At 45.2% G+C, this 25,378-nt stretch overlaps 1 protein-coding gene across 2 annotated transcripts in view; it reads right to left on the minus strand.

The window, feature by feature from the left end:
* SESN3 (sestrin 3) overlaps positions 1-12,311 on the minus strand; it is a 69,627-nt gene extending 57,316 nt beyond the window's left edge. For both annotated transcript variants that reach the window (XR_014510191.1, XM_083436598.1), the window contains exon 1: positions 12,005-12,311. Coding sequence is in view for 1 of the 2 variants with exons in the window: in XM_083436598.1 (XP_083292724.1) it covers positions 12,005-12,106 (102 nt within the window). In the remaining variant the exon portion in view is untranslated. The remainder of the gene's footprint in view (positions 1-12,004) is intronic.
* Positions 12,312-25,378: the final 13,067 nt, after the last annotated feature.

Raw genomic sequence — 25,378 nt, forward strand, 5'->3', positions numbered from 1 at the left:
TGCTGTACAAATTATATTAAGGCAATAAAGTATCTAAATAAAATTAATTTTAATTTTGGACAGGAGTAAAACACCAGTTTATTAGAACTTGCATGTCACCCCATGTTTGTCCCACTCTATATAACCTACTTTTCTGGAGCAAATAAACATATTTCACTAATTAGATTTATAGCATGCCTTATCCCCAAGGCACTGGGTGGGTACAAATATGTCATCACCTCCTTTATGCTCACAATAACCCTGTGAGGGAGGTCACAATTACTGATATTTTGCAGTTGGAAAACAAATGCAACAGCAGCTTGCTCAGGGTCACCAAAAAAGACAATTGTTGAAACCTGGCATCAAATCCCAGCTCAGAACTATAACATCACCAGGACATATAGCACTGAGCAATCTGAAGCCTATTTACTCAGAATTTCTAAATATTTCAGTGAGATTTGCTTCCGAGCAATAAATTTTTGGGTTGGTCTTTAATGTCATAAAAAGTTACCTGCAGGCATTCTCTGGTTTGGTATTGCACTCTTGAGTTAGGAACCCTAGTCACATACAATCTATACAGTAGTACCTATGGTTAAGAACTTAATTCGTTCCAGAGGTCCATTCTTAACCTAAAACTGTTCTTAACCTGGAGCACCACTTTAGCTAATGGGGTGTCCCGTGCCGCCGCTCGATTTCTGTTCTCATCCTGAAGCAAAGTTCTTAACCCGAGGTACTATTTCTGGGTTAACGGACTCTGTAACCTGAAGTGGCTGTAACCTGAAGTGTCTGTAACCCGAGGTACCACTGTATACTAATCCCCATCCTGTAACACTGTAACACTAATCCCCATCCTAGCCCACGTGGATAAGCTAGGTGAGTGGTAAAGCTTCTACAGTGGCACCTCCAGTTGTGGACAGGATCCGCTCCAGAGGTACGGCCAGATCCTGAGGTTTTCAAAATTGGAGAGACCGCTTCTGCGCGCACACCTGCGGCAAAAACCCGGAAATATACTTTTGGGTTTGCAGATACGTAAGGGATACGTAAGCAGAGGTACGACTGTACTTGCTAAAGACCACAACAGTGACTCTATACCCCAGTATTATGAAGTACCTCTTCTCTGAGGTACTTCCTCTTTTGCACTACCACCCCTCCCAACAGCAATGCTGGGAATTTCCCAACTCCCACAGATTAACTGCACCTTGACTCCTGACTCGCTGTTCTGGAGATTGCCACTCTCCCCTGCAACGGATTAGCTTACACTGGCATGTGAACCAGGCCTAATTCTGGCTTCCTGGAACCGTGTGAACACGCCGGCTCCTGCTGAGAAGCCCTTAGCCACCTCCTCCCCAGTCCTCTTTACTACCATGACATGCTGAGTAAAAACAGAGGAGCAAAGCAACCTCTCTGGAAGCCACTTGCCAACACGATCCCAATAAACCATAATTTGGCTTACAATGGCAGGTGAGTTGTGAATCAAGCCATATTCACGCTAGTTGCTAGTGCCCCGTTCGTGTATGTTGTGATTTCCTCAGATCAGGGAAGAGGAACCTTTCTGGCCACTCCTGCAGGTCAACTCTGACAGGTGGGTGGGACAACCCACGCATCAATCACGTGATGCCTCACCTACCTGGCAGAGTCCCCTTGAGCAGTGCTTCCCAAGCTCCCGACAACATTGGGAACTACAGAGCAAGGGGGTTTGACTGTCCTACGCCCAGCACTTCAGAAGCTCTGAGCACTGGCCTTGCTCAGCAACTCTCAAACGCCTGGCAACCAGCTGGTTGTCGGGAATTTGGGAAGCACTGTGCAAAGTGCTTTGCAAGCCCTGTGGTCAGCACTTCTCAGCTCCCAAGCATACGGCTGACATAGCTGCTTTCTGCAGGGATCAGCTGTGGGATCAAGTTCCCCATGGGAACCTGAACTCACAATGCATCACCCAATGGGAGATGACTTTAACCCTTCTACGTGCAGGGATGGGGCATGGAACTTGTATGTAGCGACAACTCCCAATTTACACAGGGGTTACATTCCAAATGGCGGTTCGAATCCCCCTTGCTCAGTCCCTGCTCCTGCCAACCTAGCAGTTTGAAAGCACGTCAAAGTGCAAGTACATAAATAGGTACCGCTCCGGCAGGAAGGTAAACGGTGTTTCCGTGCACTACTCTGGTTTGCCAGAAGCAGCTTAGTCATGCTAGCCACATGACCCAGAAGCTGTACGCTGGCTCCCTCGGCCAGTAGAACGAAATGAGCGCCACAACCCCAGAGTCAGCCACAACTGGACCTAATGGTCAGGGGCCCCTTTACCTTTAACATTCCAAAGTACCATGTATATTTGAAACACTATTGAAAATACCAGCAAACACCCCGTTCCGCCCCTTTCTGTGACATTTTTGGGTCACTTTCAGGTTCAGCACGGTCACACATATATCGGACGTGCCTAAAACGGTCACTCCCCGCAACTGATGCTCACACTAGCTGTTACTGCCCCATTCATACATGTATGATTTTTCTAGATCTTCAGTGCATCCCAAGAAAACTTGACAGCCCAGACTGGACTGATGGCTTAGGGAGTGACAAAGATGCAAAGACTTCAGAAAGCCCAATGTGGCCTGCAGGTTACTTAAGTGAGAAGCTGAGAAATGAAACATGAAAGGCAAGCTCTCACTATGCAACTATAAAGTTGGCCAATACGTGCAAACCTACCTTATGCATGTTTACACAGAAGCCAATCCTACTGAGTTTAATGAGGTTTACTCTTAAGCAAACACACTCAGGGCTTCCAGCCAAGTGTGACAAACAGGACCACCACATCTATACTTCACATCTTAAAGCAGTTTAGAACCAATTTCACAAAAAAGACTTCCCAGAAAGATCCCTGAGGAATTATGGCTTTTGTGAAGGTTCTGGGAATTCTGTGCTAAGAATAGCCTCAACACTTCACAGCACTCCACATCCAAGGAGTCTTCAATCTGGAACCGTGGCATTTATAAGCCAGTATGAAAGTGCATTCATACCCCTTAAAAGTCACAGCTTTCCCCAAAGAATCCTGGAAACTGCAGCTTATCCCCACAGGCCTAAAATTCCCAGCACCCTTAACAAACCACAGTTCCCATGATTATTTGGGGAACGCCATGTGCTTTAATACATGGTGTGGACGTGACTTAGAAATGCCCACAAAAATAGATGACAATATACCAGGACGGGTTTGATCACATCAAGTAACACCACTATTTAGAAAACATATATTGCTTTGGGAGTTTTGAGATCACTTTGTTCCCATTAACTCTGTGATCTGTAGAACAACCCTGCCAATTAACGCAGCACTGTATTTCCCAAACTACAGCTTGGGACAGGGCTATAGTAAGGGTGGGCCTTCATAAGACCATCTAGCTAGTAAGCAAGACTTTCCCTGGCTCACAACTTATTTCCACCCTCTTGCAAAACCCATGTTTGGGGATGGGGCAGAACTAATATGAACCACAATACTCTGGAGCAGCCTTTCTCAACTCCCATCATCCTTGACCAGTGGCCATGCTAGCTAGGGATGCTGGGAGTTGTAGTCCAACGACACCTGGGAACACAATGTTGAGCAAGGCTTCTCTAGAGTGATGGGGAGAACTCACCCAACAGGAACACCTGGCCCAGAAATGCAACAGTTAAATCCAATGGTATTGCTCTGTGCTTCTCAAATCCATGAAACTTCTCACAGATTAGAAAGCAGGAAGAAACATCAAGTATGATGTATAATATGATCCAAGAGCTTAGAAGAGGGGGAGGAGAGGGATAAATAAATGCACGTACCAAACATACACATTTGTTAGCACAAAACACATTTTTATAAGCCTACAGACAGTCAACTTTTTTTTTTTTTTAAGTGTGTATTATCCTACCCAGCCCTCCCCCACACCAGTTCTCCAAAAGCCAAACCCTTCTTTGGAAGACAGCAGGGCGGGGGGGGCGGGGGCGGAGCTGTTCTACAATTTCACTGCATGGCTTGAAAAACAACTTTGATTGGCACTTGGCCTGACCCACAGAGGAAGAAAAAAAGAAAAAGAAAAACAGCTTTGGGACAAAGAGTGCAAATATTTGAGCGCAATGACTTACATGCTTTCTTCATATTTACAAGAAAAAATCCTGGTACAAAGATATAATTAGAAAGAGGCTGCCAAACATACACATACACAGCGCATTTGCCTTAGTTGCTCCAAGCTGATAGATCTGCCCAGCTCAGCAGTTTTAATTCATTTGCGCTGGACAAACAAGAGGCAACTCAGTTAATCAGATGTACAGAGTGGAGGCAAACCAATCAGAATATTCCTGAAGGGTGGCTTGCTGGACAGCTAGTATTGTTAGAAATAGTGGCAGATGTGTCTGGTTCGGCTTAGGGCTCCATAAACCAAGGTTTTGACGTGGTGAACAAGCGTTGCAGTCAAATGCTTATCTAAAAGGCATCGTCTCTCCTTGTACATCACTTTGGAGTTTAGTTTATGGTTTGCATTATTCTGCATTCTGACTGAATCAGGGAAATCTGGTTTAATGTCATTTAACAAGCCAGGACCAGATCCCTTCAACCCACTAGCCATGTGTCCCAATTTTTAGGAAGTGTTTTAACCCACCCCCCTCCAAATCACTTGCCATTACTGGCGGGGCAATGCAACACACTTCTTCATAAGGATGTCAGCACACATGGAGAATTGAATTAGCTGTTATTATGGAAGGTAGTGGGAAATTCAACATGCAACTGCTGTCTTCAGCAGCAGCCTCATCTTCACTGCAACATATAATTCCACTTTTGAGGTACAGTCTTAAGAAAATAAAAAACATGTTTTCTAGATGTTGCTGGCTCTTTCACTTAAAACTAAATGGCTTAAGCCTAAAACTAGTTCAGGGAACGCTTTCCCCCATATTGACCCCTTCCCATTCTTCAGTCACTTTGGTCTTGTTCCAGGAAACACTTCCATCTGAAGTAAAGCCAGTATCCACTGGGAGCAGGGCCTTCTAAGATATGGCACTTTTCTTCTCAGAAGAGCTTTCCTATGAGGAAAGGTCCTCATCTGCCTTCTGAAAACCATTTAAATTATTTTATTATTTAATGCCAAAAAGACTAGCAGTATTAATGCTGCTGCCAAGATTCTGGCATTTATATTAAACTCTTTTTTCATCTTTTTATGAATTTTATATGCATTTAGGGTCAATTCAAATCTCCCTCAGGGGTAGAAAGCATGATAAAAATGTAATAAAATAAACTGTGTAATAAAATAAACTGTGACAAGAGATGCATGGATAACTTTGCCACAAGAGAGTAAGGAAAAGTAGCTGTGCGTGACCTGCACCCAAATCATTAGTCAACCTCTATTTCTCCCCCCCCCCCCATCAAAATAAGGAAACTAACTTAATTTGCCTGATTGCATTGGCTTTGAAGGTTTTCAAATACTTTTTCCCCCTTTTAGGCAAAGGAGCATGTTGTTGACTACTCATACAGTGGTAACGAAGACTGCAGAAGCAAGGCACGTAGGAAAAGGGAGGAGGCATCATTCAGTTTGGATACACACAGAAAAGCGGGAGGGGGAGTAACAGGTAGCCAACTGGCCTCTATTCAATTCTTGGCTTATTTTCCAAACACAGTCAGCTTATTTTTAACCTCTTATTCACAGCCATGAGGGCTAGGAACCACACCTCAAGAAAGAGAGGGACGATATTCTCAGGATGCTAACTGTACCACTGATTCAGAGGTGGTCCCATGTTAACAGAACCCCTTCCCTAGGCATATTCATATGGCCCCTATGTTGATGGCTTGTAAAACAGCCTGAAGACTTTTTTGTTGCAAAATGCTTTCACTTGCTATTTTAGCTGTTTTGTATTTCACAGCTGTTGTTCTTTTAAAACTCTTTATGCTGTGCCACTTGTTTTTTTATACTGTTTATTGCTGTTGCTATAATATTTTTAGTTGTTTTAGTGTTTTACGGATTGTGTGGTTTCACAGTTTATAATCACATTATGAATTTTATGCTTTTAATATGTTGTGGGAAGCTTGGGGAAGGGTTTAACACCTGAATGGCAGCCTATAATAAATATTGATCTTTTTAAACAGAATGTACATGACACAGAGATCAAGTATCAGAGAGGTGTTGTCATAGGAATTTACTTACCCACATCTCAATAAATCAGAAATCACCTCAACAGTACAAAATAGCTAAACTATTCCTTAAAAAAGGGATCCAAGGATGAAAATATACTCATTCATCACCCCAAACACACAACTTCCCAGGTAAAGTAGGAGTTCATTCTAGAAATATTACTTTCTGCAACATCCTTATATAGGCAAAAACAGCCATGTTTATATTACTTATTACATCTGAACAGCATCCATACACCATTTTTTTAAAAACTGCATTTTAAGGAATTCATACTAGGAATCAAGATTCTCACTAACAAGGGAGCCTTCCTACATACAGACAATGATTCATGATTCTAGCATCAGATTATGCGACCAGCAGGATTTGGTCCTCTTTTGAGCACATTATTACATAATTTTAAAACTGCAAAGAATTGGGGTATTGTATCTTTCACATACCACTTTTTTCCATCATCCAGTAACCCTTAGTGCATCAATTAATCTGCTGAATAATATCCATCTCAAAATTTCCACACATCACTTGGTATTCTGGGACTAAAAAAAGTCATCACAATAATTTGTCAGCATTTTATTGTACGTTTCTCCTAATATATACATTTCTGCTTGTAATTTTGTTCCCTAATACACCCCAACATATTTTATGTTATTTTCACCAATATATACATTTTTATGCACATGCTTTTGTGCACATTATCTGATTGCAAAATTCAGAAAAGTGCACATTTTGAAGGATAGCTTCATTTGGATTCACATTTGGGAGGGGTGCGGGAAGTACAAATAAGGTAGTTTTGCATTAAAATGCAAACAGAATTTCTCCCCTATCCCTTGCTGGGTGCCACTTGGCCAGTATAAATGCACACTGTGCCACAGTACAGTCCTCCCTCCATAAAGGGAAGAGACATAGACACTGAGGTGAAGGAACTGCAAAGTTCTAGGCAGGGAGCTAATCTTGCAGCAAGTAGGGCCAAAGATGCTTCACACCCAGCAACAGAGGATTGGCTTGCAGCCCTCAAACTGCTAAGTATGGCAGCTGCAGAGAAGCAGGCAGCACATGGGAGCTTCTAGTTAAAGGTGTTCTTCCCACTCCTGTTTTGTACCCTGGCTGGCTGGATTCACAAGGAAGCTTGAAATGGCCTCTTCTAATGCCAGCGTTGGAGTATTGCTCCGGTCTACTGCATGCATGTAGCTGTGTGCAAGGAGCCCCCATTCATTCACTTACCAAAGAGATGCCTACTGGTAGAAGGCAGGAGGAAGAGAGCAGTTAGAAGGGGAATCCCATGTTTGAAAAACCCTGCCAGTAAAACATACCCAGCACTCAACAGAAGATGTGGGCAAGATATCTTCTAGAGAATTTTGCTTGGCATTACTGTAGTAATTTTACTGAGGAACCCCCAATAAGCTTCCAAGAAAGCCAGATTTTCTGAGTACACACACAGACATGATGTTCATATACAGAAAGGGGAGGGGGATCTAATAATAAGAGATTTGTCATGGAGACAAAATCTAAAATCAGACACACAATACAGATATAGCTGCTACAGAAAGTGTAAGCATAAAAAAGAGCAGGGAGATTATATAGAGTTGGGAGGCATTTATTTTGACATACTCTACATATACAGAGAGGATACAGTTCAAAAGATAAAAGTTTCCTTCCCCTTGTCTTTCTTCACCCTCATAGCAGACCCACACACTGAAGTCAAGGTTATGAAGAGGGCAGTGCTCCTTGCAAAAATGTGTGTCAGATGTGGGTGGAGATAAGGAAGATGAGATGTAGTCCATCTCTTTTTCTCTCTCTCCTGCAGCATGTCTTCAATAAGATATTATATGCAGAACTGAGGCTTAGTGTTGCAGAGGCAAAACCAACAGGAATCAATATCAATACAAAAGGGAGAAATAGTTAGAAGGTAGGAGGTTTCTGCTTCAATCATACATTAAGGCTGGAGGGTATTCTCTGCATTCTAGTCTGACAACACTGAAACCAATGAAAACCCTGGTTTGCTTAGTGACATCATTGGTATTGGCTGCAATCTTACAGGATGAAGCATATTCAGTGTCTGTCTGATATATGTGTCTAGTTACAATCTATCCCCCAGCCCCCCAAAAAGGGTTCTAGTCTGGCTCAATGATTACTTGGGGCAAAGATCCTATTTCCATGGTAACAGGGGGGGGGGCTATGATAGCTAAGTTTTACACCCAGCAGACCCACTGAAAAAACAAGTATGACTAAGTTAGGTCATTGAATTGCAAGATTCCCCCCCTCACTTTTTTTTAACTAGAAGGGACAGAGCTGTCATAAATAAAGAGGAGAGCAATTTGAGTTAGACTGTCAAGTCTACGGCACAAATAAAATTTATATTTATTCTGCAAACTATCCCATAGGCTTTGCGCTGATAACAATATCCAGGAGGATAAACCACTCAGTCAGTCTGACCTTACCATCAACTATACCACCATTATCCTTCAATTTACTCCAGTCCTCAGTCAACATCATAAGCTTAGGCATTAAATATTTTGATGGGCAGTAATGCAAGGAGAAATCATCTCGATAGTCACGCATCAGTTTTGCAGCCTCCCACAAAGTTACACCACAGCCAAAACCTTAATTTCTTCTAGAAGTAAAACAAGACCTCTCAATTAAGATTAAGCAAAAAGCAGGAGAGAAACTAGAAACACATGAAAACACCTACATATAAATATTTGTCTTTAAAGTACATGCATGCTACACTTGATATTAAAGTGGGATTTTTTTGAGCATCTTCTGGGTGGCAGGAGGAAGCTCAACCTGGAAGCTGCCTTTTGCTGAGTCAGACCGTCAGATCCATCTAGCTCAGTTTTGTCAACACTGACCAGTAGCGGCTCCCTAGAATTCCAGACATGAGTCTCTCCTAACCGTACCTGGAGACACCTGGGATTGAACCTGGGACAAGTAGATGCTCTACCACTGAGCTTCAGCCACATTCTAGCTTCCTCTCGCCTTTGGAAAGAGGGTGCACAAACCAAATATAGAATTTAGACAGTGTTTTTTCTTATTCTTTTGAAGGTCTTGAGACTTCAGGGACAAGACATATTTTTAACATTCCAATGGATAAGTGAAGTAGTGATACAGAAGGCAAAGGTACAGCAAAATAAGAATTTCATACAGACACATACCACATCAAGTACAGAGAGCACAACCCTGCCAAAGTCAAGCCCCTTTAACTGATTTCACTAGACACTGAAACCCTGGGAAGGATATCCCAGGGGCCATAGGAATCATTGCAGCACCTTTTATAAGCACAGAAAGAAAACTCCTCAACCTTGGAGAGGGAGATCCAGTGTTGGATCCCACCTCGCCATTGCTATGGAACCTTCCACAGCCCTTCCTCTATTGTTGTCAGAACGGATCTCAGCAGAGCAAAAAAAGGGGGTGGGCATGCCAAGGGTGTGCTTGGATCCAAAAGATCCAACGCCTTCCCATTCCCCTGGCACACCTCCAAACCAGGAGCACACAGACAACAGTGAATTTCATTCCCTTTATTTCCCATGGGAGGTGAATGGTTTTGGGGGGTGTAGAAAAAACAGAAAAGGACAAAGGTGAGCAAGAGCCGTCCTCTGTTCTCAGGGCACTGGAGAACCCAGGAGGTAGATGAACTGCCTTCAGTTCCCTTCCTTTCAGCCCTGCCCACCCAGGATCACACTGTTTAAAGGTGATTATCTTTACCATACTGTTTAAAGATACTTGTTTTAACAGGATCACACAGAGAAAGAAAAGTATACACTTATTACAGTGTCAGACTTAGTGAATGTTAGCATTTACTAGCAATTCTTAAGATTTTTGGAGGACTGCCCACAGTAAATGTCAGAAATGTGCAAGTCATTAACCTGCGTTTTTAGCATTAGCACATCATTTACTTCTAAGCAATGGAAATATATAGGCATATTATAACCTAATTAAGGCAATTAGGTTAGCTCTGAGATTTACTGGTAAATATTTTCTGACATATCCCACTGAACCTTTTTTTTCTTCAATACAATGATTACAAACAGAAGACAACATTCCCCAGGGCTGGAATTCTATACTTTCTTATCTGGAAAGTAAGGCCCACTGATCTCAGTGAAGCTTTATTTTCAAGTAAACATGCAAATTTGTATTTGTTATACTTAGAGGAGACCCATTAAAAACTCAATGGGCAATTGTATAAATCAGATGTCACCCATATTCTATACACAAACACAAAGACACACACCCTATTGCACTATATTCATTTAGATGGTATGTGAAACCAATCCACCACCAAACCACCCCTTTTTCTTTTACTGTGACAACATGATTGGCTATTTTTTGATGTTGCCAGGCTGTATACAATTTTATCAATTGCTATTATTATTATTATTATTATTATGCTTTTGTTTAAGTGGTTCAGTACCAACTGTAACCACACTGAGCACCTTTCAAGAACAAGTCACACTAAAAGCACATGAACAAATAATAAATTATGCATACATTGTATTAAAATGATATGCATATTTTATGCAATTTTAATATACAATATATACATATAATATGTACAGTATTATCCTACTTTACTATGCAATTATAAACAACCTTACATTATAAACAAAAGAACACAGTTTTAAAACTTTTTAAAACAACCAAATAACCTTAATATAGCTAGCACTTAAAAGCAGCCAGCCCAATACACTTTGTAATATAAAAATAATGGGCTGGCTCCAGACTAATTTAGCCACGCTTTACCCTCATTAAAAATGATTGGACTTTTCTTAGTCGTAATTAACAGCACAAGCCTAACCACATCACATCTACTTAGAAGTAAGTCCTATTGAGCTCAACAGGGCTTAGTCCCAAGTAAATGTGGTGACAGGACTGTCAGTTGTCCCATGGACTGCAATGGGGCTAATGCATGGCTAACTTAAGGCTGCAGTCCCAACCCCACTTACCTGTGAGCAAGCCCCACTGGGACCAGCACAACTTACTTGTGAGCAAAAAAAATGGTTAGGATTGCAGTTAAGTCTACATCCAGCTGGATATGGTTCTTATTATTTTTATACAGCTGTACTATGCAAATCATACCTATTTTATACAACTGGATAGGAAAACACACAAACTGCTCTCTTGATATATACATATGTATTTAGAGATAGGGTTGTATCCAAATTAAGTCCTGCTCAGAGCAGACCCACTGAAATTAATGGATATTGCTAATCTGGATACATTCATTTCTGAGGGTCCTAGAAGTTAGTTGCAGGCAACCCCTCGTTGTCCAAGTTCTACTCACAAGTAGAGCCACTGAAACCAGGAGACCCATGTCAGCCATGCCCATGAGCCTTCAGTAGGTCTACTCTGAGGAGGGCTACAGTTTTGTACCCCAGTTAACTGCTCCCCAGAGCAGACCCACCGAAACCAGCAGACTTAAGTCAGCCATGCCCATGGGACTTCAGTGGGTCTACTCTTGAGGAGAACACGAGCTACCAATGTAACTCACAGGCGCACCAGAATTCACACTTACACACATATAACGCCTCATTATATATGCTTTGGGATAACCCTGACTGACTGACACACGTACACAAGCAGCCCTACGCGAAGGTGAAAGAGCCCCCCCCCCAACCTCAGCGGGGCGCGCGCCTCCCCCCCCCCTTTATAAGAGTTGGCCGAGGGGGCGTGGCCCGAGCGCAGCAGCCCAACGGTCTGCAATCGGGAGAGGCGAGCAGCATCTCCGAGCGCCTTCGGGCAGAAGTCGCCTCCTCCGATCGGGCTCCCCCCGCCTCCCCACCAACCGCCCGATCCCCGCGCGCGCTGCTCCCCAACGTTCCACAGCACCGCGCGCACGCGCGGAGGGGTGTATGTGTGTGTTTGTGTGAGGAACGTGACGGGGGTCGACGTACACCCACCTGCCTCAGGACTTTCCGGCAGTTGCTACAGACCCTCCGGCACTCTCCGTGGCCGCTGCCGCCGGGGACGGACGAAGGGCAAGAAGCGGCGCCCCTGTTCATGGTTGCCGGAGCCAGCGGGGGCAGAGGGAGGCGACTGGCTGCAGCGGCTGCCTGCGCTCAGCGCTCAGCGCCTCCGGCCGCCGCCCCCATCCGCCGCTCCCCTCCTCCTCCTCCTCTTTCCCCCTCCCGCCCCCCTGGAAGCTCTTCGGCTTCAGCCGCTCAGGAACAGCCGCTGCCATCCCCGCCCCGCCCACCAACCGCGGCTCTCCCTCGCGCGCACACCCCTCGGCCGCGGCCAATCGAAGCGCCGCGGCCACGCCTACCCGCAACCCCCGGCTGGCCAATCACAGGCGCCGGCCAGAGCCAGCCAATCGGCCGAGCGTTCTCCAGCTCCCCATCTCCGGGCAGTCTCTGAGTTGGAGGAGGGGCCGTACCGCAAACGGGGCGGAGAGAAGAGGGGAGCTTCTCGGCAACCTATAAGGGTCGGAGGAGGTGGGGCCAGGTGGCGCGAGGCGGGGCTTCCCTCGGCCAATGGGACGCGGGCCATGTCCATGGGCTGGAGGTGGGGGAAACGCACCCACGAGGTGGTCACGCCCCCGTCTCTCAGTGCTTACTGCTGCTGCTGCTTTGGAAGGCGCAGGAAAGGGAGGCAGAATGATAGAATGGTAGAGTTGGAAGGGACACCGAGGGTCATCTAGTCCAACCCAGCGCAATGCTGGAATATTTTTGCCCAATGGGGGGCCGGGACCCAGGACCCCCCAAAATATTAATCTATTAAGGCTGCATTTTAATATTTTAATGTTTCAATATTTTAATGTTGTATTTTAATCTTGTTTTTAAGTTGTATTAATTCAACTTGTTTTTATTATTGCTTGTTAGCCGCCCTGAGCCCGGCCTTGGCTGGGGAGGGCGGGGTATAAATAAAAATTATTATTATTATTATTAACTGGTTTTGCTTTTACATTTACATTTCTTCTTCTGCAAACACCCTCCATAAACCAGCAGGAAAGGGAAAGCCAGTATTTAAAAACACATAACTTCCTCTTGCTTTGCTATATGCTATTTAAGACGCTGACCCTGAACAGTCAACAATGTGCAACCTTATACATGCCTACTGAACCGGACCCTGCGATCATTGTATGTGGCCCTTCTCTGTGTGACCACACCACGAGAGGTCCAGAGGGTGGCAAGGCAAAAATGGGCCTTTTCTGCAGCGGCTCCTGTTTGTGGGATGCTTTCCCCAGAGAGGCTTGTCTGGTGCAAATACTTTTCTCTATAACCAGGTCTGCCTTTAGCTATATGTGGCCTTCTAGAAGTGGGTGGGAATTTTAAAATGCATTATTTCCTCCCTTGGTTTTAATGTAGCTATGTGGGGTTTTTCGTTTGTTTATTTTGGGTTGCTTTGCTCAAGAGAAAGCAATTAACATAATAATAATAATAATAATAATAATAATAATAATAATAATAATAATAATAATATAATACTGTTTGGATGTGTCTGACTGAGTGCAGTGGAACTTACTCCTAGGTAAGTGAATGTAGGACTGCAGCCCCACTGAAACACAGGGAAACTTACGAGTGCGTGCACACATAGTATTCCATTGTTACTACATTATTGTGGATTTTAATCAGTTGGCCTGTTGTTTTTAATTATCTGCTTTTCATTATGTACCCCCAGAACAGCAATGAACATAAAAACAGCTGTGCTGGATCAGGGTTCAATGGTCCATCCAGCCCAGCATTCTGTTCTCACAGTAGCCACCCAGATACCTGTGGAAATGATGGAGGGTGGGCTGGAAAATGGTTTAAATAACTAAATAAAATAGGGTGTTTTCAACATTTCAGATCCAATTCAAATGTGGGAGCTTAAGCAAAAGGGCATTTTCACAGATGATGTTCCAGAGTTTAGTCACTCCCCTCACCCCCCCCCCCTCCACAGCTGTAAGGAAAGCATCAAGTCTAGGAATAATTTGATACATATATGGTTTTGAAATGCTCATCTTCTGCATTCTATCTTAATTTAAAACTGCGTTCACACCTTTGCACACATGGCCTGCAGATAGCTCTGAAGTACTTTTGTTCATGTCACACATAAAAATGTCGGGAACAATGTGGGACTGGAGAGCCAGTGCTGCCACCATATCTGCCGTCTGCAATGCAGTTTAGCAAGCGATGAGTAAAAGCTCAACACAAGGACCCACCTTTGGCATTGGAAGCAGATGGGATGAGGCTGGCCTCCACTAGACGGCTCCTAAAAACTTTTCTTTTTTTTTACGGCGACAGGCCTTTGCAACTCTTTAAACTGGTCAGCCAGACACTTTGACGATCGCTTGTTTGAACGATGTTTTGTTTTTGTACAGTGCCATGATACGGTATGATATGGAGGTACAGAAATATTTTTATAAAGTGATTGACATTTCTGTTCTTTATTAAATCTGTATCCTTCATCCAAAGACCCCACACAATAAAACCAAACCAATAAGCTCCCTGACTTTCAATGGGTTTACTCTGAGTATAACTAAAACTGGACACAACCCAGGCTACCAGGATGCTGTTGGTCTCTCTCACCTCCCCATAGCACATGACACCATTATCATGTGCAATGGATAATTAGTAATGCAGTCACTGGTATTATTATTTGCGGGGGACCAGAACTGGAGGCAATTTGGGTGTGTGGGTGTGTGTGGTGAGGATTTCCCCCTTCACCTCTCCACGACACCCCAAGTCTCCTTGAGATTTATTAATAATGTAATAATGAATAATATTTATTAATAATTAGTCACTTATTACTAGTAACAGACCAAAATTCTGGTATTTGCGAGGTGAGGGGTCATGCCTTGCTTCCATTGGTTGAGAGATTTTGTCGTCTGCTCACAGCTGTAGCACAACCCTTCTAGGGCTTAAGTAGTCTACCTAGCAGGCTCTATAGTAGCTCATAGAATCAGGCAATCTTATGTTTCATCTTCCTACTCAAGGCTCTGTCATCAGCGCCACATCCAGCTGCAAAAGGCCAATTACCTTGCAAGGTGGAAGGAAAATAAGTCGTACACACGTCTGCAAAACACGGTGCTGACTGTCGCTGGGGTGCTCCTCCAGGAGGACAGCCGTTGCCCCCAGCAAAAAAATAATAACAATTAATTAATAGCCCCAGCGATGGGATAGTTTGCTTGCACATGTAGAAACAAGACAGCTGTGCTGCAAGGCAGGACAAGATTAGATATTTGCTCAAGGGGAAGTTGGGACTGTTTGGAGAGTGCGCAGCGAAGTCTGTTTGCCTCGGGTCGCGAGGATGGTGAAAAAACGATGAGTCAGGGCTACTTGTCTCTGTGCTAATGCACAGCTAGACGGAGCATATAATTAGGACGAAGGCAGAGCTCAAGTCCACCGAGCCAGGCGGAGGCGAATTTTTATGTTCTACAGTGCAAGGATGGCTAACATGGTGCCCTCCCAATGTTGTTCAGCTCCAGCTCCAACTAGCAATGGGAGGAACAATGGGAGGTGTAATTCATCGGCATTTGCTTGCAAGTATGTTGGCTATCCACAGAGCCAATTCAGTGCCCCTCATCAGTGGACTAGACCAGGCGTAGGCAACCTAAGGCCCGGGGGCCGGGTGCGGCCCAATCACCTTCTCAATCCGGCCCACGGACGGTCCAGGAATCAGTGTGTTTTCACATGAGTAGAATGTGTCCTTTTATTTAAAATGCATCTCTGGGTTATTTGTGGGGCATAGGAATTCATTCATTATTTCCCCCCAAAAAATATAGTCCGGCCCCCCACAAGGTCTGAGGGACAGTGGACCGGCCCCCTGCTGAAAAAGGTTGCTGACCCCTAGAATAGACTATATAGAAACTATCATTATGTCAGAACCTCCAGATGAGTGTCCCTCTTTTCAAGGGACAGTCTCGGATTTACAGAAGCCATCCCAGTTTCTGATTCCATCCCAGAATGTCCTGCTTTTCCTTAGGATGTTCCTATTTTCATAAGAAAAATGTTGGAGGGTATGGAGTTATGTGACCCTTGAGCCAAGGTGATAAGCGACTATCCAACCTTTAGAGGACATGTGAAAGCAGCCCTGTATAGGTATTGGTGTTTTATTATGTTTTAATATACAGTGGTACCTCCGGTTATGAACGGGATCCGTTCCGGAGGCCCGGCCGTATCCCAAAATCTTCATAACTGAAAGCGCCCTTCTGTGCACGCGCATGGCACAATTGAGCACTTCTGCGCATGTGTGCGCGGCAAAACCCAGAAGTATACACTTCCGGGTTTGCCACGTTCGCAACCCGAAAGTTATGTTACCCAAAGGTAACGCAACCCGAGGCTCCACTGTATGTTGGAAGCTCTGCTCTCCTTTCTTAGGGTTAATATAAATCTTTAAACTGGACATGGGAGTGGATAGCCCTTCAAACAGAGGAGTCGTCGAAACTGAGGGATTCCAGCAGGCCAATGCAGAATTGGCTGAGTTAGCCAGAAGTGGAATGTGTTTAGCTGGCTTTTCTGCACGGATGTGCAAAGCCAGCTAGCCCCATACTTCTGTTTCATTCTCTTTTGCGAAGCTGAGCAGTTCCTTTACTGTTGTACAGGAAAGATTAAAAAACACACACACTATACAGACTAATCTGGGGAGCATTGTTAGATATTCCAACTCAGAAGAAAATGAGAAGCTACTTCTTACCATTCTAAGGATTCTTATTACTGAAGCCCATTTCCACCTTTCTCCTTTTAAATGTTGCACATAGCCTGCAACATATACTGTAAATAGTATCCTGCAAAATAAATGATTATATTTTACCCATGGCTCACCTTTGCCCTTCCAGGCCACCTCCCCTCCCTTTCTCTCTCTCTCTTATGAACAGTAGGACTTCTAAGGCCCAAGTCTAGCCCAAGAACTCTGGTGAGAAGTGATTCATGTGTGGCTGTGTCCTCCCTGTACTGTACAAATTCAAACTGCAGGAGGGAGGTAGCATTTCGAATTATCCCTGCATTACAGTTGCCGGCTGCCCATTACCTGGGAAAGGGCCTTTTTAGTTGTGGCTCCTAGCTTGTAGAACGCTCTCCCCAGTGAGGCCCGCTTAGCACCACCATTAACATCCAAGTAGAAAATGATCTCTTCTCCCAGGCATTTCACAGATGGTGGTGATTATTTCTACTGTCTGTTGATTGTGTGTTTAAGCTGCTGTTCTGTTTTTGTTTCACAAATAATTGTATGGTTTTAATGCATTGTTCTTTTTCTGATGTTACGCCATCCTTTATACTTTTAAATTTAATAAGTTGTTTGGAGACTACATATGTGTCAAGCAGCTAATAAATTGAAATATTATTGTTGTTGTTGTTGTTGTTGTTGTTGGTTATCTGTAAAACCATGCTATTGCAGGTTAATATTAGGGCCTGAAAAGTCGTCATATTCCAGAGCTAACCCCACAAGAGTATTTGTTATTGATCCCAATTCTAGACAAATGCCTTGCTAACTTTGATTCTGACTTCACCTTTGTATATCATGTTTCTTGGCCAGTCTCTCATCAGTTTCCTTAAGAAATGCCTTTTTTTAGCTGTGTTTCCAAGTGATGCCCACTGCAGTCTTGGATGGATGCTACAACAAGGTCCTACACGCATACAGACTTTGTATTTGTGATCAACTTCAGGTTTAGTTTCTTTCGGGTGTTAATAACAGCTTCGTAACACACAAAGTGGCCCTCTATGCACTGGCTGCAACAACAACAGCAACAACAAAAATAAGGAAAAAGGAGTTTGGTGAAATTGTGTTCTTGTGACTCAGAGGTTAAGTCCAAAATCAAGGTAGATTTAATCTTGTTGGTGTCTCTGGAATCTTCCCTCTCTTACATCATGGATGTTGGCTTATATTATGGATGGATGTTCTGTATTATTAATACTATTGCTACAAGTTTGTCATGGCCTTTAGTGGAAATAATAAACTAATTTATATACTACTTAACTACAGTAGTCCCTGAGCCGTCTACAAAGATACAATGCCAGAAATAAAAAATAAGGGTTGAGTTCCATTCTAGGCAGCCTCTTGAGGACAATATGGCAGTGGCGGGCGGAGACATAGGTAAAGGTGGGTGGAGCCATGAGTGCAAATCTTGCCTTTGTACACACAAGCAAGGACACGCTTTTCCATCCAGGAAGGAAACAAGCATTATCGGAATCCAAGGATACATTTCAGCCAGGAAAATATGCAAACTGAGGGAAGCTCACATGGAATGATTAGAGCATGGATTGTATATGATTAATTAATTAGTTAATAAATGGTTTTCTATCATTGCTAGGCCATGGCTAACAACAACAGTCAAATATTTTCTTTCAAAAAATCGTTTTTAGTGAAGCAACTGGAATTACCAGGCTGCACAAAATCATAATGTTCAAAACTGCGAAAATGAAACGAAACCTAAACCAGTGGACCTGCAGAAAAGCAAAGAAAGGAGAGCATTTGTCTGAGTCTAAAACTGTATGACACAACAGGAAGGGCAGAAAGGCAGAGAAACGCATAGGGAAGTAGAGGGAGATGGGAAAAACACAAAATGAAAAGAAGATTGTAAAAGAAGATTATAAAAAGCTTTTTAAAAGAAGGAACTTGACGAGGTCACATGGATTTTTTGCACTCCTGATGTGGATGATAATTGTGTGGTTAGAAGCAATTTAAAAGAGGGACTGTCTGTGCATTATTATTTCAACACCTGTCATGACAAGCACCAGTTCTCATGCCAAGACATAGTGTCACATGCAATGTTGACACTAGTGAGCATGCTGGACATCATCCCCATTTTGCAGGTAGGGTAATTAGAGGGGAAAGCGATTTGCCAAAGGCCAGAAGGTTGAGCAGTGGCACCGCAAACAACCAAATCCAAGTCTCCTGTCTCCCAGCTTTTTCATCTACCGGGCCTGTGGCACCACCAACACCCAGATGAACAAGTCCAGATTGAGGTTGTTCAAAGGGCCCACTGTGGATAGCCTTTGACTCTGAGACCGCACACGCACTATACCATTAAAGCACATGACTTCCCCCCAAGGATCATGGAGACTGTAATTTGTTAAGGGTGCTGGGAATTATAGCTCTGTTAGGGGGTAGACTTCAGTTCCCACGATTCTTTGTGGGGAATGTCATATGCTTCAAATGGTATGCATGGAGTCTGAGTGCAGGGAACGTCAGTTAAGGATTATGAAAAGGAATGTCGACAAGTTAGCAGATTCCTCCGCTATTTTGAGTGTTCCCCCAGCACCTTCTGTTTGCATTTTATTTTGCTTGTAAAGGAAGGCTAGGGAGGATTTAGCCGCACAGGACAAAATCCAAATGCAGAGCAAGGCTCCTCGCTGAAAACTACAGCAGAATGGTCCCCACCCTTTCCCCACCAGACATGGGGCCTCTGGAATGTGTACACATCCTGCTCACTACCTGGTTCCCGTCTAATCAAAGCCTCACCCAGGTCACAGTTTTAATTGGCTTTTTTAAAGCCCACCAAGCAAGAGTTATGGGACTCCCATTCCCATCAGCACCAGCTAGCATGGTCAGTGGTCAGGGATGATGAGAGGTATAGTCCCAAGAATATTTGAAGGACTACAAGTTCCATATCCTGGACATAGAGGAATTGTGCACCATACAGGAAGCCCCGCAAAGCCAGCTGTTGAAACAATAGCATCCATGCATTATGAGAACACAAGAAGAGCCTGTTGGATCGAGCCAAACACCCACCGAACCCAGCATGTCCTGTTCTCACCAGACACCTCCAGGAAGCTCACAAGAAGGCCTGAGTGCAAGAGGACTAAGGAGACCTTATCAGGACCCATTAAGACTAGAGATCTATACCAGTGGTTCCAAGCTGGGGGGGGGGGGCGCAGACACCAGGGGATCCACATAACCGTCAGCTGTCTGGGACATACATTCTGTTTTGAGGGGCCATGCTTTTGCTTGAGAGCACAGCACCCCAAAACACACGAGATCCCAGCAGCCAAAACCCTGCATCCCAGTTTTGTGCTTGGACATGTTGGGAGGGTATGGCGGGACCATTCACATAACAAAAACTAGCAGTACTTGCCTAATTGGGAACCAAAAAGCAGAGACATCACCTTGCCAACAAAGGTCCATATAGTTAAAGCTATGGTTTTCCCAGTAGTAATGTATGGAAGTGACAGCTGGACCATAAAGAAGGCCGAAGAATTGATGCTTTTGAATTCTGGTGCTGGAGGAGACTCTTGAGAGTCCCACGGACTGCAAGAAGATCAAACCTCTCCATTCTGAAGGAAATCAGCCCTGAGTGCTCACTGGAAGGACAGATCCTGAAGCTGAGGCTGCAATACTTTGGCCACCTCATGAGAAGAGAAGACTCCCTGGAAAAGACCCTGATGCTGGGAAAGATGGAGGGCACAAGGAGAAGGGGACAACAGAGGACGAGATGGTTGGACAGTGTTCTCGAAGCTGCAAACATGAGTCTGACCAAACTGCGGGAGGCAGTGGAAGACAGGAGGGCCTGGCGTGCTCTGGTCCATGGGGTCACAAAGAGTCGGACACGACTAAACGACTAAACAACAACAACGATCTACCCCACTTTGCAACATGCCACATGTGAATCTTGTACTAAGCACCGCTGGAGGGAAGCACAAAGCCTGCTACTACCGCATATTGCACCTTTGCCCTCCTTTGGCGTATAGGAAAAACACTCTTTATAAACCAAACCATTAAACCCAAATCCCTTTGAAAACTCGGCAGCAGTGGAACTGATAGGGGGAATAGGGGCATTGCAGGATCACATCAGAAGCTGGATTGGCTTTCATCATTCTGGGACTGTCCCTGGGAAATACAGTGGTATCTTGGGTTACAGATGCTTCAGGTTACAGACTCCGCTAACCCAGAAATAGTACCTTGGGTTCAGAACTTTGCTTCAGGATGAGAACAGAAATTGTGCAGCAGCGGCACCGGGAGGCCCCATTAGCTAAAGTGGTGCTTCAGGTTAAGAACAGTTTCAGGTTAAGAACGGACCTCCAGAACCTTAACCCGAGGTACCACTGTAGGGACACTTAGTGGGTATGGAATAACCCCACCCGCAAGACACAAAATCCAACCCTCCTCTGTGCAGTTCCTTGTTGCCATTTGGGACTGACTCCTCACAGTCCCCGGCTGCTCCCTCTCTTGGAGCCTGGAATCTTTGAATCTTGATATTGCCTTAGACGAGTTAATTCCACTAGGGTTGAAAGTTCATTCAGCCATAGAGGAAACTCTGGCCCAGGGAGATGGCAAACGCAATCTTCCTGGCCTCTCTGTCTGGTTCCTAGGACTCTCCCCCAGCCAACATATTCTCATCAGCCACACACCCAATCCTCAGGGTACACCCCTTGCCAATCCTATTTCATGCCCTCGAGTGGATTTTTTTTTAATAAAATAAAAATACGCCTTCCTGGAATGTGTCCTTGGACTCTGGCAGTGGTTGCCGGGGAGGGAGAACAGAGAGAAAGGTGTACGAATGCATGAAGGAGCTAGCACACTGTATAAAGGTAACGTTGGCATTCTTTGCTTCGCCTGCTTTTGTTCCTGTCTCTGCCCATCACTGCCTGTCCAGAATGGATGTGACCTTCCAAGATGGAAAAAGAAGTTCCTCCGTCTCTGACCTAGGCTCTGTGATGGCTGGGCTCCTGGACTGCTGCAGGAAACAAACCACATTCACACCAAAGCTTCCCCCGTGGAACTGAGCTGTGAGTTGTTAGGAGACCCCGGTCCCTTTCGCACAGCTACAATTCCCAGAGTTCCCTTGTGAAGAGGGAATGACTGTTAAACCACCCTGGGAGTTGTAGTTCTGGGGGAATAGGGGCTTTCCAACAGCTCTTTAGTTGTTATGTTGTGGGCGAACATAGCAGACGACACAGCGATTTCTCCAAAGCAGCTCTTTATTTTGTAAGCTGGAACAGAACTGAACAGCAAACAGCTCAGCCGGCCTGCTTTTATAGGCAGCCGGCTGTCGACAATGTAGGAACAACAACCCAGGGTTTCCCGCCTAAAATAAATGTCGTAGACCTGAGTGAAAACTACATACACAATACTCCTGGTGGCCAGGGCGAGAACTTCAGTACATAACATGAGTGAACTACAACTCCCAGAATTGTTTGCAGGGGAGAGGGAGCTACAATTGTTTAGACTGGTATCATGGTGCTTCAAATGTACGGCATGAATGTCGCCTCTGATTGACAGGAGGTTCTATCCAACTGAGCCAAGTACACAGGGAAAGAGAGCAGGCAGGCAGCCAGCTAACAAAAGAGAGATCCTGGCCTGGAAACAGACCATGGGTGGTTCTGGATCAGCAGCCCAAGTAAACAAAGTCATGCAGAGCTGGAGAGATCAGACTTATCCAGCCACAGAAATAAAGGGTGAAGAGGTTCAGGCGTGGGCTGCAGTGGGGGATACTGGGGGGTCACTGAAAAGAGGTAGGGGAGATTTTTTTTTAAGAAATCCCTCCTGTAAAACAGTACCTAAGGGGGCTAGCAGGAAAAAAATTAAGAGGTTGGGCAAGATCTCTGCAATGCAAGCATAGGCCCTGGACTGTTTTTGGATCATGCAAATTAGCTCAAAGTGAATCTCTATCATGCAGCTATAGCACTGCTTGTACTTTTCAGAAGTAATAATTCACTCACTCCCTTCACCATGGAAATAAATCAGAGGCTGAGGTTTGAATCGTAGCATTATAGAATTGCAAAGTTGGAAGGGACCATGAGGGTCATCTAGTCCAACTCCTTGCAGTGCAAGAATGTTTTGCCTGACATGGGGCTCAAACCCACAACCCCAAGATGAAGAGTCTCCTGCTTTTCCGACTAAGCTATCTCATTCTGCAAGCACACCATATATATAAAGCACCCCACCCAAAGAATCCTTGGAGCTGCAGTTTACCCAGTGGCGTAGCGTGGGTTGTCAGCACCCGGGGCAAGGCAAGTAATTTGCGCCCCCTAACCCGGGGCAAGACAAGTAATTTGCGCCCCCCCCTGCTGCACTGTCCCTCCCCCAGATAGTCCCTCGCTCTCTCACCGCACCGCACGCCTGGCACCCTCCCCTCCACAGTGGGCGGCGACCCGGCGGCTCAGATTGGATTCGCACAGCCAGCACTGCAGTGAGAGAGAGTGAGTGAGCCAGGTAGGGGCAGAGAGCTGCGAGTGCGAGCGCACCCCCCCCCCCAGATGTTGCGCCCGGTGCGGCCGCCCCCCCCCCCGCACCCCCACGCTATGCCACTGAGTTTACCTCTCACAAAGTTACACTTCCCAGTACCCTTAACAAACTACAGTTCCCATGATTCTTTTAAAAAAAAAAAAAATTGGTGCTTTAAAATGTACGCAGCCTGAGTTAAGTTTAAGTGTTGCAATGCTATAACCACAGATGGTGGTCTAAGGTGTTGCTAACAATTGAAACCAGAATGTAGCTAATGTATTCATTTAAACAACAACAACAACAACACATCCCACTGTTTGAGAAAGTGCAGGTTGCCAATTAACTTCCTAAGCTGTTTGCTAGGCGACCGTCTAATTTTCCTATTTCTTTCCCCCACTGCAAAAACAATCAGCTCAACAGAGTCATTTTCCGAACCCGCTCACCGAAGACAACATCAAGGGTTGTGCTTCAGATGTTTTTAGCCTGGTAACAAGATGATGTCAGTGGTAAAGGAAAGTGACCAATCAGCAGGGAGAATGAATCAGATAACTGCTGAGATTTCACCCAGGCTGTTTCCTAGCAAAGTCGGAGCTGCTTGCAAAGTGCAAAGCAGGGGGGAAGGGGGGGAGATCTCTGCACTTCCTTTCCACTTGCTGCACAGACAGGATGTCTCCAGCCACTGTTTGATAACATTTGCATGAAGTCAAAGAAACAAGTGTGTGTGTGTGTGTGTTTGTGTGCACGCATATGTGCACACGAGTTTGTGCTCGTAAGATAAATATTGATAGCTTTCCTGGCAATACCAACCTTCCCAAAACCACAGCGATATAGAAACTTACGAACATCAGCTTTGAACAGTTGCTTCTTCTAAATGCTTTTGTCCTGTAAACAAACCCTCAGCAACCATATGATGTAACTCCTGGCAAATTAATCTTATTCCCAGGCCCTTGAAAAATATTGACGAAGCTGCTGCCCTCCAGTCATGGTTATTTTTGTTGTTAAGCACATTAAAAAACATTTGCTGGATCAGGCCCATGACCCATTTTCTTTTAAAGCTGGGTGACCATCACTGCCCCCGTGGGAACACGTTGCACAGTTTAACTACGTTGCTGGCAATGTGTTTCTCTCAGGAGACAACGGAGGAGCATGGCTTTGGGGGTGAAGTCAAACCAGTGGCGTAGCGTGGGGGGTGCAGGGGGGCCGGCCGCACCGGGCGGAACATCTGGGGGGGGGCGCTCGCACTCACAGTGCTAAAATCAGTGCTAAAATCCACGGGTTAGGGGGCGCAAATTACTTGCCTTGCCCCGGGTGCTGACAACCCACGCTACGCCACTGAGTCAAACCATTGGAGAGTTACAGTGCCTGCTGTGGCTGTAGAGACCGATACAGAAGAGACATGTTTTGTTATAGCTGAGGCAGATGAAGGCGTCCGGTTTGAGCTTCTGCAGATGCACCATGGCCTTTCTTCTCTCTGTGCTCCTCCCAACGGCCATTCCTCCTCCAGTTGCTGCTACAGATACACAACTTGACTGTCTGTCTCCAGGCACTGCGATCATCTGCAAGGGATTCCCACACGGTGGGGTTGACGTTGCCAGCCTTCGTGTCTTGTCTGCAGACATATTTGTAACACAGAGTTGGTCTGGTGCCTGAAGCCAGCTCCCTGTGGAGCACATATTGGGGGAACCTGCCGTTTTCCATTCTGTGGACAGGACCAAGCCAGCGTAGACGTCGCTGAGACGGGAGCATGAACATGCTAGGAATGTGGGCTTCGGAGAGCACATATTTGTAAATAAGTACTCTCTTTTATAGGGATGCGGGTGGCGCTGTGGTCTAAACCACAGAGCCTAGGGCTTGCCGATCAGAAGGTCGGCAGTTCGAATCCCCACAATGGGGTGAGCTTCTGTTGTTCGGTCCCAGCCCCTGCCCACCTGGCAGATCAAAAGCAGGTCAAGTGCAAGTAGATAAATAGGTATCGCTCCAGCGGGAGGTAAACGGCATTTCCGTGCACTGCTCTGGTTCTCCAGAAGTGGCTTAGTCATGCTGGCCACATGACCCGGAAGCTGTCTGCGGACAAACTCCAGCTCCCTTGGCCTATAGAGCAAGATGAGCGAGCAACCCCAGAGTCATCCACGACTGGACCTGTGCTAGTCCTGTGGGTTAACCGTGAAGCGAGGTCCGAGTCCAGTCCGAGG

This window comes from Podarcis tiliguerta, assembly GCF_965153285.1.
Source record: "Podarcis tiliguerta genome assembly, chromosome: 4".
In the NCBI taxonomy this organism is placed as follows: domain Eukaryota; kingdom Metazoa; phylum Chordata; class Lepidosauria; order Squamata; family Lacertidae; genus Podarcis; species Podarcis tiliguerta.